The following is a 14,804-nucleotide window of genomic DNA, read 5'->3' as shown; positions in this document are numbered from 1 at the left end:
TCCCAGCTGTGCACAAATGGCTCCTTTTCCCTCCCGACTTCCGGGAGGGAAAAGGAGCCATTTTCACACAGTGGCAGATTTGCTGGGAGCGAGTGAAGGAGACAGCCCTGCACAGCACAGCAATGACGGAGGCCTGTTTGCTGGCTCGATTCGACCTGTGTTGAGTCAAGCCAGCTCATGGACAAGCGAGATGGAGTTCGGGGGGCTGAGCTGGTGAAAACTCACCTAGTTCCAGCCCCCAAATGGATTCCTCCAACATCCCTAGAGCAGGTGGGCCATTAGGTATTCTGGCCCCCAGAGAAGTAAAGGGCATTATGGGTTAAAACCAGCTCTTGGAATTATACCTCACAGAGCAAAATGGCCCCTGGGGGCTCCTTCTGACAATGGTGGGCTTCTGGCCTCACCTGGCGGCTACAGTCCCATATTTTAAATTTCCCACAATGCTCTGGAGTGCCCACTGTAGCATTAACATGGAGCAATGTTGTAAATTCAGAATGGCTGACTCCACTCGCCTGGGCAAGAGAGGGTGAATTAGTTGCCACCTGTGGTGGGCTCTGCTAGGGTGCTGGGGTACTGATAGCTGCTTGGGTGGCCCTTGTGACCTACTTTACAGAAGGCAGCCCTCTGTTTGAAAGGCTGTGTCCAGTCCAAGGAGGGTTGATGAAGGAGAGAGGAGGGAGTTAAAGCAGTCGTATCTTGTCTCAAGGCATTTGAAGCACAGGCATTTGAAGCTCCACCATTCCTTGCCACCCTCTTTTCTTTGCTCCTGCTCAGTCCAGGTGTTCTGGCTTCTCCTAAAGCTGCAACAGACTGGATGTAAATAGCGCTCACCTGTGGCTGCAGTGAAATATTCCATTACCGAAGCTGCGAAGATGGACTCACACTCAAGCAACCATTTTATTTTACCAAAAGCTTTTATTGATTCTTCTAGCAGATTCAGGCACAGGCCAAGACACTGTTAGGAATGAAACTCCAGGCCCGGCAAAGACAGCTGTAATAAGCCTTGAACCATGAAAGACTCTGTACCAGGGAACAGCTCTCCCACTTCAGGGGGTTGCATGGCTTGGCAGACGGACCCCTCTACGTACAGTACATGATGCTTTTGAGTTAAATGTGTATAAGCTACCTAAACTAATGTAAAACATTAAAAAAATGACAAATCCAAGAAATCAGGGAGTTAGCTAGTGATCTCAGCTATGTACAATCTTGATGGGGCTGGGTCCTCAGCACTTGTTAGGCTGTAGAGCAGCCTCACCCAATCTGGCGCCCTGCAGATGCTTTGGACTACAAGTCCCATCATGCTGGCTGGGGCTTATGGGAATTGAAGTCCAAAATATCTGGAGGGCTCCAGGTTGAGGGAGGCTGCCATGGAGTTCTACTAAGGGGGAGGCAGTTGCTGTGAGCTCTGCACCAAGTGTTGCATTGTGCTTGGGAGACTGGCTGCCTGCCCTTTCCCTGGGATGCAGTGAGGCAGAAGGTGCTTCTGCCCATGATGCAGTCCAGAGGGCATGCCTCAAGGTGATGTGCATCTGAAAGCGATCCCGATTCTAGGCTTCAGTAGGAGTGAATTTTAAAACGAGCTGGAAAAAATAAGGAAATAAAAGGGCACTCAGTATCTTGCATAACAAAACAGCCGTGTTCCAAACCTCTCCCCCCACCCCACTCCCTTCCTGGGGAAATAATTAACCAGTATTTAGTCACGTGTCAGGGTGAGCAATTCCCAAACTGTATGCAGACACTGGGTTGGATCCAGGTGTAGTCATCCTTCAAGTAGACCCTGCAAAGTTAACAGGACTTGATTTCAATCAGTTTACTTAAAGTTCGACTAAGTCTGGATCCCATGGATTGTATTCATATGGGGGAACTGAATGCCTGAATAGGGCTTGTACTGATTATACCTGAGTGACAAAAAAACCTTTAGCGATCACTCCCCATCCCTGAAATCTGGCCTAACTCAAGCCCTATGCAGGCGTTCACCTGCATATGAATAGGTCTAAACTGTGTAGGAGACACATGTAAGCTCTGCCCCCTGATATCCCCACATGCTGGGCTGCTATTTAGATCTTCATGCATTCAGCACTCAGACCTGAATAGGGCTGCGTAACTGCATTTGGCTGAATGGACCTATAGAGCTCCTCTGATTCGAAACCCTGATAAGGAAGAGCTTCTGATTCTGGGAGTTCTGTAAGTGCATTCAGCTAGGGGTGTACGAAATAGGGATGTCAGAGAATTCCACCACGGATCTTGGTGAGGCCGAATGCCAGTGCAGTTTCCTGCTTGCGGTTTCCTGCTTTTTTGCCATGAGTCGCAATTTTGCACAAAATCGCAGGTATAGCTATTTACTGAAATCGTGATTTGTGCAAAATCGCAGATGTAAATCGTGAAATTTGTGCAAAATCGCAGGTGTAAATGGTCTAATTAGACATCTGCGCCTGCAATTTTGCATAAATCATGCAATTTATGGCTGCAATTTTGCACGAATTGTTATTTCTGTAAATAGCTATACCCATGATTTCATGCAAAATTCAGGCTTGGGGCAAAAAAAAAAAAAGTTGCGAACTCTCGCTAGGTACCCATGGGTCATCTGGTGGCTTGCCCTGCATGCCCGCCAGGGTCAGGCAACCAGTGGGACTCCAGCTAGCAGCTGGCAAAGAGGTCGTGGGGAAGTTTGCCCATCCCTAGTCACATCCTGTTAGCTCCTCCTGCCTATGCATAGAAAACACCAGCTGGAGAGTATGTCACATAGGGAGACAAACTTTTCTCTCTTCCAAATTTTGGGTCCTAGAGTTTCCTGTACAAGATTTCACTTTCCCAGTTCCAGTACAGGGCCTAGACTAGCACCTCACAGTTCAGAATGTTGCTTGTTAACTTCTGCTTTGATCGGTTCAAGCCATTGCCGCAAAATCTGGACAGTGAGATGAATCAATTGGCCTGAACATCCTCAGCTTAAATCTACAGTTTCTCCTCAACTGCAATGGGGTTGCAACTGAGGCTGGGGTGCCCTGGATCTCCAGGCCGCATTGAAGTGCCCCCTCTTCTCACCTACCAGCCCTGATAATTCCAGTGACTATTGGGTACTTGGATTTTTGCACCCTTATTGTTTTGAGCAGGAGGGCCATTATTTATCTGGAGATTTTGATCCCACCCTTCTACAGCCTATGCACTACACTTATTGGGTAGACTGGGTAGATTAATGACCTAAGACAGGCAGTTGTTGGGAAAACTGAACTACATTTCTATGCTCACCTACCATTTTGAGTTGCCGTTGTGACTCTCCAGTGGCTGATGACCTCTGTAATGGTGTGTGCTATCCTACCATTGGGTAACCGTAGGTCATCTGCGCCATTGCCATTGAAGTTCCCACAAGATCTGAATACTTTGTTGGCCTGTGCCCCACTGAGGGCCACGGTCAGGTCTCCTCTGGTGCTGTAGAGAACCCTCATGTCTGTTCCATGGGTCACTACCACCACGTTTTGGGCCAGGCTTACCGATACCTCCGTTGAAGGTTGGGCTGGGAGATTCACTGGATGCCCATTCACCTGTAACAGGCAAAGCAGCAGGTCACATGGGACAGCAGAACACCAAGAACTGTGAGAGGTTTGGGGAAAAGGAGCATGAAATAAGTGGCTGTAGAAGTGATCAAGATACCACAAAGTGTCTTCTTTTGAAGAGTGGCGTTGCATGCTTACATATCTGCACTAGGGGTGTAAGATGTACATTATCAGAAGCTTTTCACTGTAGAGGAGCCAGGGGCAAGATGGATTTTTGAATGCTTGTTGTCCTGTATTGTCAATTTTACAAAGATCCTCTAATGAGAAAGTTCTCAAGGTTTGATGCAAGCTTTTCTTTTTCAAAATTTGAAAAAAAAAATTGAATGGGGGAATGGGCCATTCTCCCCTTCAGGGATCACTGCCTTGTTGTGGCAAAGGGGCTTGCATAACTCAGTGAAGCCATAAGCTATGCCATGCAGGGCCACCCAATATGGACAGGTCATGGCGGAGAGTTCTGACAAAATGTGGTCCACTGGAGAGGGAAATGGCAACCCACTCCAGTATTCTGGCCAAGAAAACCCCATGGAACGTATCACAAGGCTAAAAGATATGACGCCAGAAGATGAGCCCCTCAGGTCGGAAGGTGTCCAATATACTACTGGGGAAGAGCAGGGGGAATTTCCAAGTAGCGCCAGAAAGAGTGAAGCAGCTGGGCCAAAGCTGAAAGGACACTCAGCTGTGGATGTGTCTGGTGGTGAAAAGAAAGTCAGATGCTGTAAAGAAGAATATGGTTTAGGAACCTGGAATGTAAGATCAATGAATCAAGGTAAGCTGGAGGTGGTCAAACATGAGATTGCAAGATTGAACATCGACATCTTGGGAATCAGCGAACTAAAATGGACAAGCATGGGCGAATTTAATTCAGGTGACCATCATATCTACTACTGTGGGCAAGAATCCCTTAGAAGAAATGGAGTAGCACTCATAGTCAACAAAAGGGTGGGAAAAGCAGTACTGGGGTACAATCTCAAAAACGACAGAATGATCTCAGTACGAATCCAAGGCAAACCATTCAACATCGCAGTAAGTGGCTGTCTGATGAGGCTTTGCAAGTAGCTGAGGAAAGAAGGGAAGCGAAAAGCAAGGGAGAAAGGGGAAGATATATCCAACTGAATGCAGATTTCCAGAGAATAGCAAGGAGAGACAAGAAGGCCTTCTTAAATGAACAGTGCAAAGAAATCGAGGAAAACAATAGAATGGGAAAGACTCGAGATCTTTTCAAGAAAATTGGAGATCTCAAGGGAACGTTTTGTGCAAAGACGGGCATGATAAAGGACAAAGAAGGCAGGGACCTAACAGAAGCAGAGGAGATTAAGAAGAGGTGGAAAGAATACACAGAAGAACTATACAGGAAAGATCTTAATGTCCCTGATAGCCATGATCGTGCGGTCACTGAACTTGAGCCGGACATCCTAGAGACTGAAATCAAGTGGGCCTTAGGAAGCATTACTAACAACAAAGCCAGCAGAGATGGTATTCCAGCTGAGCTATTTAAAATCCTAAAAGATGATGCTGTTAAAGTGCTGCACTCAATATGCCAACAAATGTGGAACACTCAACAGTGGCCACAAGACTGGAAAAGGTCAGTTTACATCCCAATTCCAAAGTAGGGCAATGCCAAACAGTATTCAAACTACCGTACAATTGTGCTCATTTCACATGCCAGCAAGGTTATGCTCAAAATCCTACAAGCTAGGCTTCAGCAGCATGTGAAGAACTACCGGAAGTACAAGCTGGGTTTTGAAGAGATAGAGGAACTAGAGATGAAATCACCAACATTCGCTGGATCATGGAGAAAGCAAGAGAATTCCAGAAAAACGTCTATTTCTGCTTCATTGACTACGCTAAAGCCTTTGATTGTGTGGATCACAACAAACTGTGGCAAATTCTGAAAGAGATGGGAGTACCAGACCACCTTACCTGTCTCCTGAGAAACCTGTACGAGGGACAAGAAGCAACAGTAAGAACCGGACATGGAACAACCGATTGGTTCAAAATTGGGAAAGGAGTACGACAAGGCTGTATATTGTCGCCCTGCTTATTTAACTTATATGCAGAGTACATCATGAGAAACGCTGGGTTGGATGAATCACAGGTCGGAATTAAGATTGCCGGGAGAATTATCAACAACCTCAGATACGCAGATGATACCACTCTAATGGCATAAAGCGAAGAAGATCTAAAGAGGCTTTTGTTGAGGGTGAAAGAGGAGAGTGCAAAAGCTGGTTTGAAACTCAACATTAAAAAAACGAAGATCATGGCATCTGACCCCATCACTTCCTGGCATATAGAAGGGGAAGAAATGGAAGCAGTGACAGATTTTATTTTCTTGGGCTCCAAGATCACCGCAGATGGTGACTGTAGCCATGAAATTAAAAGACGCTTGCTCCTTGGGAGGAAAGCTATGGCAAACCTAGACAGCATAGTAAGAAGCAGAGACATCACCTTGCTGACAAAGGTTCGTATAATCAAAGCTATGTTTTTCCCCGTAGCAACGTATGGCTGTGAGAGGCTGGACTATGAGGAAGGCTGAGCGCTGATGCCTTCTAACTGTGGTGCTGGAGAAGACTCTTACGAGTCCCCTGGACTGCAAGGAGGTCAAATCAGTCAATCCTAAAGGAAATCAACCTTGAGTGCTCATTGGAAGGACAGATACTGAAGCTGAAGCACAAATATTTTGGCCGCCTAATGCGAAGAGAAAACTCCCTGGAAAAGACCTTTATGCTGGGAAAGATTGAATGCAAAAGGAGAAGGAGACGGCAGAGGATGAAATGGCTAGATAGCATCACCAATGCAATGAATATGAACTTGAGCACACTCTGGGAAAGAGCGGAGGACAGGAAGGCCTGGCATGCTATGGTCCATGGGGTCATGAAGAGTCGGACACAACTTAACGACTGAACAAATGGGCCATTCTACCAGTCCTGCTGAAAGACCTCCTCCATGAATATGTCCCTCAACTGTCACCACCAGCAGCCATTCCTGCAGGCTGTACAGAAGGAGATGAGAGGGAAGCAGAGCCATTCCACCAGCGCTGCTGAAAGGCTTAATTCCCCCCCCCCCATTTCCCTCCCCATTCCTTTTTTCTTGTGTGTGTAACTTTTTAGACTGTAAGCCTGTGGGCAGGGACTGTTTTCTTTTATTGATAATATGTAAGCCGCTCCAGGAGCTGTTTTAGCTGATGAGTGGGATAAAACTATTTTGAATCTCTCGATCAATCAGTTTGGAAAGTGAGTGGTTGCTGGGGAGACAGGAGATAAAGCTTTTGCTATGCTTACTGTTCCCTTCCACTGGCCATGTTCACTTCTGCTGAAGCCACTGCATTGGCTCCCTGTCATACTCCACATTAGTTTCAAGCTTCTGCCCTACACCTTCTAAATCTCAGCATCATGCTGTCATGGAGTATATGTCCCACTTTCCTTTTCTGCCATCACACAGCCAGCATGTTTGCTAGGCAAGATTTTTAAAGATGGGTACGGGCGCACATCTGCACACTGAATGTTGGCTATATTTGTTATCAACGTTTCTTTCACTTCCCTTGAAATTCCTAAAGATGTTTCTTCTGAGAGGACCCTCCTAATTCAACTTGAGTTTTTCAGTGTATGTGACTTAGAGAGGTGTGCATACACACCAGGGCTGGCCCTACTGTTAGGCAGGGTGAGGTGGCTGCCTCAGGAAGCAGATTATTGGTGCCATGAGTCAGCAGCACATTCTTAGATATTTAGGGTGCAATCCTATGCATGTTTAGACAGAAAAAGTCCTACAACTCCCAGCATCCCCCCCCAGCTATGCATAGGAGTGCACTACTACTACTACTACTACTACAATATTTTGACAGCCACAGAGGTGCTTGTGGGATTTTTTTTGCCTCAGGTGGCAAAAGAATTTGGTTGGCCTATGTGCACCTTGACTTGGGTGTGATTTTCTGCTCTGCCTGAGGGAGCAAGCTATCTTGGGCTGGCCATGAGGTACACACACACCTTGAAAAATGTTGCTAGACTTATTAATATTCTCTTAATAGTCTTCAAAATTCCTAAAAATGTTTTGCCTGAGAAATACTGTCCCCAAATTTACTTTGAATGTTGCTTTTTGGTGAGAGTCAGTGACAATTCTTAGCAACTTTGGCTCTTCTTCTGATCTCTGTGCCTCCTGTCATTCTACACCCTCTCTTTGTTAAATCCTTCCCCTCTCTTCCAGGTCCTACTTCAAAACTCAGCTCCTTGGAATGCTTTCCTGAATCTCACTAGTCTCATCTAACCTGAATCTCTGTTGCCACATGATTATCCCCCTATAGTATTCTGTTAACACCTGCCCTCTCTCTGCTCCATCCCTGAATTGTCAATCTGATTTAGATAGTAAGTTATCTGGGGCAGGGACTCTGTCTCTTCTGTGTTTGAGTATTGGTTTGGGAAGTGTGAATTAGGCTGGCTTGTATGAAAATGTGAACCAAATGAATTTCTCCCATAATTACACACTATTAGGGATGCTGGAGAAATTCAAGATGGACTAAAACGAGCTTGGATTTCTAAGAATTCAACCTGTGGAATCCACTGCAGAGTGACCCCCTCAGGCCACACAGAGTCCATGGACTTTTGGATCTTTTTTTTTTTACTTTCCCGTAATGCATGCATATTTATTCATAGGAAAGTAGGCAAGTTTCTGCTGAGACTGGTAGATAAACATGGGGAAAGGTTGAGTAGAACGTGGGACAATACACTAAAAGTTACATACTAAGGTTAATTATGTAAATTGTTGAGAACCCTCTTATGGAATTATTTGCATATTTTTGTGCATAATGCAAAGAAATTGAATCTGTCTGTGAACGGACAACAGAGCAAAAGGAGCCTGACAATCCGTGAAACACAGAAGGAGCAGATTTCACACAATCAATACATCCCTACACACTATACAAACATAGACAGGGATATAAAAGGAGTGGATGGATCATGAGTTCTTCCAGTTGCCACTCTCTGCTTCTTACCGAGACTGAGCTGTCCTGCTTCACCAGCACAATAAGCTTGTGGAAGTAGACAGTGACAGACACCACAATGGGCGTAGGACACTGAGGACACTTTTGCAATTGTACCACCACCCGGAACCAGGATTTAGACTTGGCATTGACGAGTGCAGAGATTTCATAGGACCCATCAGGGGGAACCTTTCCAGAGACCCCATCGAAAGTGGTGAAGATATGCCCGTGAGCAATGGTGCAATGGCCCTCCTGCCGAATACAAGTCCACTTGGCGTTACTCAAGACACAGGATTCTCCAGCTGCACATGGGAGTGGCGTACACACCACCCGGCCCTGTTGTCGGCACATGCATTGCTCCCTGCAATTGGCTGTGATCACCCTTGTTCCAACCTGCCAGTAGAAAAACGACAGCCATGAAACAAAACAAAAAAACACACACGACAGCATTAGGGATGGTGGCGTGGGGAGAAGTTGGAACACTTGAGCTTTGTTGCCACTACTGCCACCCTACAAGGTAGGGTGACTTTACATCTTGTCTTCCTTAAGTGGTCATCACAACTATTGTGGCTGAATGGCAAATTTGTGAAATATTTATATATTTATATATTTATTTATTAATTTTCTATACTGACCAATAGCCGAAGCTCTCTGGGAGATTAAAACCACAGAGTGCAGCATAAAAGAATATAAAATATGAAAGCTTAAACCCACAATATAACAGTACAACCAGAATAAAACTAACAGCAATGCAGAGATTTAAAATACAGATTTGAAAGTTTCACACCTGGATAGATTATCACCAGTCATTGTCTTCTATCCTTCAGCCTGCCCAGGGGGCTGCCTGGTGGAAGCTGGTGGTTCTGATGTCAGCGGGACTGTGAATCCATTCTGGGTTTCAGTCAGAACCAGCCAGAACTCGAAAGGAGCTATCCAAGGTTCTGAACCCCCAAATGGGTTCAGAATCTTGGACAGCTTCTTTAGAGTTCTGACTGGTTCTGACTGAAATCCAGAATGGAATCGGAGCCCCATCGAAATCAGAGTCACCAGCCCCCACTCCCTCCCCAAGGGATTTGGGCACCTCAGATGAACCTCAATTTTCCTACATTTTGGCCCATGTCTCCTTTGTCCTCATCCTTCTGGGACCACTCTAATTTCTGTCTCCACTTCCTTCTTCCCATTCTTCCTTATTTATCCCTGTTATCCTGCTACTTCCCTTTGAAGCAATGAGAATGTCAGAATTTTCCCAATTAATGATCACCACTTTGGTGCTGAAGGAGTTGCACTGGTTACTAGTTGTTTTCCGGGCCAAATTCAAGGTGTTGGGTTTGACCTTTAAAACCCTATATGGTTCCGGCCCAGTCTATCTCAAGGAGTGCCTCCAGCAACATCAGACAGGCCGCTCAACAAGATCAGCCTCAGATGGCCTTCTCTGTGTTCCATCAGCCAGGATAGCTAGGCTGGTGAAGACGAGGGAGAGGGCCTTCTCTGTGGTGGCCCCCACTCTGTGGAACTCCCTCCCTAGGGAACTCCGCCGACCGCTGTGCCCCGTCTTTAATGAGCTTCCGCCAGGCACTGAAAACTTGGTTATTCAGGCAGGCATTCGGGGTGGGTTATGGTATTTTTTTTAGAAATATGATGTTTTAATGTAAAATTTTATTGTTTTAAAACTGTTTGTATTGATATACATTGCCCAGAGTGGCCAGATGACTGGCCAGTTGGGCGATTAAGAAATTTAATAAATAAATTAAATAAATAAAATGACCATTCTCTCTCTCTCTCTCTCTCTCTCTCTCTCTCTCTCTCCCCCTCCCCCCCCCTCCAATATTAAATCCATGCCATGAGATCCATGCCATGAGAACTTACAGTTTGGGGAATAAAATAACTGATATTTTGGAAATACTAGCCCCCATCCTAAAGATTCCAACTCTTCTGAAGGATTCAATATGCATATAAGCATCACTGAAACTGAGAAATACATGAGGACAAAAGCTAGAGATGAGTGGATTTCCCCCATTCTGTTCCTTTATTATGCCAACATGGTGCAAGCTGCTGTGTCCCACATCCCCTCAATTCCTGCTTCTCTGAGAGAATGTCAAAAATAATTTCCTGAATTGGATCGTGTTCAGTTGGCTGCAGCTTTTGGTTCATTTGCATCTCCCCCTCCTACTCTATATTACCTGTGAGCGTGGGTGCATTGCAAAAAAAAAGGAAAAATAAATAAAACATTTATTTTAAATGTAAAATGTTTACATTTTAAACATTTGTCTAAAGGGCGTCTTCATTACCTTTGCCAGCGGCACTGTTAAGTTCTTCTTTCCTAAGGGTTTTTTTTCCTACTGCTACAAAGTATTAGCAGTTAAGCCTGGCCACCATTTTTCTTCCTCCACAATGTCCCAAATCTAGCATACTTCTGGCACACCATGTCTATTTGTGTGTGTGTGTGTGGCGGGGGGAGGGAGGGAGGCTGGGGCAGTGGCCGCCACAGAAAAATGGTGGCTGCTATAATCATGGTGAAGAATATTTGGAGAAAATTATGTAGAGTGGCCTTCTTTTTCAGGAAATTCTGGGAAATACCTAGTCTCAGCTCTACAAAAAATAAAGAGAACGATCTTTGTGTGATCTTCTGCATGACCGCATGAAAAATCATTTTGTGTTACACTATACCGGTGCATGCATGTGCTCCTGGGGACTGCTTAGAATTAGAACAACATGCAAAAAGAATCTTGATGCGACCACATGGCACATATGGGCCCCCGACTATGAAACAAATTCTCCACTGAGGTGTGCCTGGCACCAGCACTGACATCTTCTTTGCTGCCAGGTTAATGCTATCCTTTAGGGATGGCCCAACTTACCACAGTCTGGGTTGTGTGCTGCTTGCCAGACCCCCCCCATCTGCCCGCCGCTGCTCACTGTGGCCACCCGATCCCTCGGCAAGCCACCATTTTGAGTAAAAATGGAAGATTGGCCTTTTTCATGAGGGTTGATTTTACACTGATGGTGACTGTAAAGGGGCCATTTATGCAAGATTACAGGTGTAAAAGGCCATTTATGCCTGTAATCTTGCATACATGGTTGCTTTATAGTCAGCATTTGCGTTAAATCGGCCTTAACAGAAAAGGCCGATCCTCCATTTTGTGGCTTGGTGAGGGATCAGGGATCCCCATGCTTGCCCGAGTCGGCGGCGCGTGCTGAGTTGGGCAAGCATGGGGATTTGCAGACTGGAGTCTGGGGGGCCAAGCCAACAATCTGTCAGCTGGATGCCCACGGTATTCCTGCTGCCCTTTACTCCTAGACATTTAATTGCATAAGGCAGGGCACTTATATCAGCTGTCTTGCACAGGTCTGTTATTGAAATTGTTTACTGCATTTTTTTAGCTATTTATATTGTTTTAAAATTTTGAATGTGCAACAATTTTAAGACAATGTTTTATTATAATGTTGTAACGTTGTGCAATATCTTAACATTGTATTTTGTATTTTTTTCTGTGTGTGAAATGCTGTGCACCACCAAGAGAGCTTTGACTATTGGGCGGTTTAGAAATGAAATAATAATAATAATAATAATAATAATAATAATAATAATAATAATAATAATAATAGATAATGGTCACATCAAGATTCCTTTTTAGTTGTTGTTGGTTTATCATTGCCCCTCTGGCTCCTGGAAGCCCCGTCTCAAAGGCTAGCAGGGAGTGGAATCCCTGCCAAAGTATGTGATCAGTACACAGTGCTCATTACTAATTGGATGAGTGAGTTGCAGGTAGGGATGCTGGAGAAATTCGAGATGGATTAAAATGAGCTCGGATTTCTAAGAATCCAACCTATGGAATCCGCTGTGGAGTGACCCCCTCAGGCCCAGCAGAGTCCGTGGACTTTCAGATGACTTTTTTACTTTCCCAAAATTTATGCATATATATCCATAGAAAAATATGTAAGTTTCACTGAGGAAACGTAGAATGGAATAGGGGACAATACACTAAATGTTACATACTGGGGTAAATTACTTAAATACTTATGTAAATATTTCTGTATTTTTCTGCACGACGAAAAAAAATTCTCATCTGTCTGTGGGCAGATGATGGAACGAAAGGCACCTGACAATCCGCAAAAGACAGACGGAGTGGATTTTACACAGTCCGTACATCCCTAGCTGCAGGCTAAGGAGATACCTGATTGGAGACAGCACGGAGTTTCCTTAGTGCACCTTCAGCCAGGGACGGGATGATGTGAAGGGTTGTGGCCCTGCCGCTGAGCTCATGGAGTGTGACCTTGCCTGCTAACATCATCCAGCCTGTGAACGGCTTGTTGGGGAGTCATCACACCCACACACCCATATACAGTTTCCCACACCTGCTTTAGTGTGCCCTATTCACCACTCTCTAACCTTCTACCACTTGCCTTAAACCACGTGCCCTTGTGGAAGCACCGGCATTGGCTGATAGGCGCACAGTGGTACCCAGCCATGAAGAAGCCCTTTCTGCACTGGCAGCCTTCGGCACAGTTGTTGGGGCACTTGGTGATGCTGGTTGCCTCTTTGCATCTGCTAGGACAAGCTCTGGTGCAGAGTTCGTAGTGACTGTTGACTGGGCATTTCATAGCTGCAAGGAAGATTGCGGAAGAAGAGGTTGCTTACTATATGATGGGGAGGAGGACTACCTAGGAAGCTGCTGTATACACTGCCAGACCACCGGTCCATCTAGCTCAGCATTAATATTACTAAGGGAATGAGGTAGACCATGGTAGTGAGACTGGTACTGAAAATGTGGATGGGATATATTAGCTTCACATCTCTTCACTATGCTGAATCTTGATGTTTCTGAGCCTTGTAATCCCTTTCCATGTGTTCTGACTGGGTTGATTGATCCATGAAAGGTCTGCCTCCTCCCCCTACCCTCTCCTCCTCCCGTGGCCAAGGATGAGCCATAAGCAGTAGTCAAAGGGGAGCCAGGAACCAACAGTTACACAAGGGCATCAGATTCAAGGAACAAAGGCAAAGGTCAGAGCTGAGGATCAAGCTAAGGGTCTGAACCAAGAAACAAAGGCTGGGTTCAGTACTGAAGAACACACCAAAATGCATCACAGCCAGGAAGACTGTTGTTGCTCTGCAAAACTCCCCAGCCCAACAGGAAGCCCTTTATATAGGCCTCTCTGTCTAGGGCCTGATGGGCAGCTTGGACGAGCAGTGTCAGTCTAGAGCCTGAGTTTACTTCAGTGCCCAGAGAGATGCTCGTCATTGCTGTTCTGGTGGCTCACCAGAAAATCCCCCCCCCCCCCGGACCTCTGGACATTGCCCAAGTGTATCTTTGAGGTTGTGTAGCTGGCATGCCTGCGACCTTAGGTGATGGATAGCCTCTCCCTGGAAGATTGGTTCTGTCGGAGTGCTTACGGCAGAATTTTGCTGTCCTCCAAGGCTGTATTTTAATGCCAGCGGCCTGACAAACAGTGACATAGCCACGAATAGCTCTGCAGAGAATAACAGGATTCCCTCTCGCCTTGCAGAGATCATGCACACAGTTGTTGTAGAAGTCTGTAGGGTTGATAGTGGAATAGCATGCACTGAAAGGGCCATACGGCGCCTGCAGGATGCCACATTGGCTGTTGTGGACATAGCTGGCCTTCCGACTCTGTTGGCAGGCACCGCACACGGAAGCAGCACAATCCTCAGCGCAGACGGCTGTGGGGCCATCCACTTTCCAAGCAGCTGCAAAGGCCCGTATGGTCGTGGGTGAATGGCTGGTGGGCAGCAAGAGGTCATCATGGGGTCTGCCATTATAATTGCCACACAGGCCACACATCTGGCCGTGGTATGTGTCGGGCACTTTGACCATCAGGTGGTAGAGCTGGTCAAAGGTGAGAAACAAGCCGAAGTCTGTCCTGAGCACGATGTTGTCTCCGTGGTAGTACACCCACATGCCATCAGTCTCCAAGCGGAAAGGTAAGTAGGTGGCCGCGCCATTGACCTGTGGCATTGGCAGGGGAGAGTTAGTGGGAATAAAAAAGGCAGGCAGGTCAAGATGTCAGACGCTCCTCGGATTCGTCCAAACCAACCTCTTTTATAGTCTCATTTCTTGCCTTTGCCAACTGGGCATTCATTTATTTATCACATTTCTATACCACCCAATAGCTGAAGCTCTCTGGGGGGTTCACAACAATTAAAACCATACAATGCAACATAAGATGCAATGTCAAGGTTTAAAAGTTCAAACTACAGTATAAAATACAAGTTGAACCCAAAATGAAACCTAGCAGCAATGCAAAGATGTTATCCACCTTTGTTC

The 14,804-nt window shown here is 45.8% G+C and overlaps 1 protein-coding gene across 1 annotated transcript in view; it reads right to left on the bottom strand.

Moving 5' to 3' along the window:
• Positions 1 to 1,554: 1,554 nt before the first annotated feature.
• Positions 1,555 to 14,804, bottom strand: part of LOC146337921 (IgGFc-binding protein-like) — a 36,152-nt gene continuing 22,902 nt past the window's right edge. Inside the window, exons 7-11 of the mRNA XM_084816340.1 lie at positions 13,913 to 14,486; positions 12,925 to 13,124; positions 8,533 to 8,913; positions 3,251 to 3,539; positions 1,555 to 1,580 (exon numbers count right to left, since the gene is read on the bottom strand). Of these exons, the coding sequence (XP_084672466.1) occupies positions 1,555 to 1,580; positions 3,251 to 3,539; positions 8,533 to 8,913; positions 12,925 to 13,124; positions 13,913 to 14,486 (1,470 nt within the window). The remainder of the gene's footprint in view (positions 1,581 to 3,250; positions 3,540 to 8,532; positions 8,914 to 12,924; positions 13,125 to 13,912; positions 14,487 to 14,804) is intronic.

Source organism: Heloderma suspectum, chromosome 10 (assembly GCF_057233095.1).
Source record: "Heloderma suspectum isolate Gila_16-S chromosome 10, 16-S_ref, whole genome shotgun sequence".
NCBI classification, from domain to species: Eukaryota; Metazoa; Chordata; class Lepidosauria; order Squamata; family Helodermatidae; genus Heloderma; species Heloderma suspectum.
This window is presented reverse-complemented; position numbering and strand designations above follow the sequence as displayed.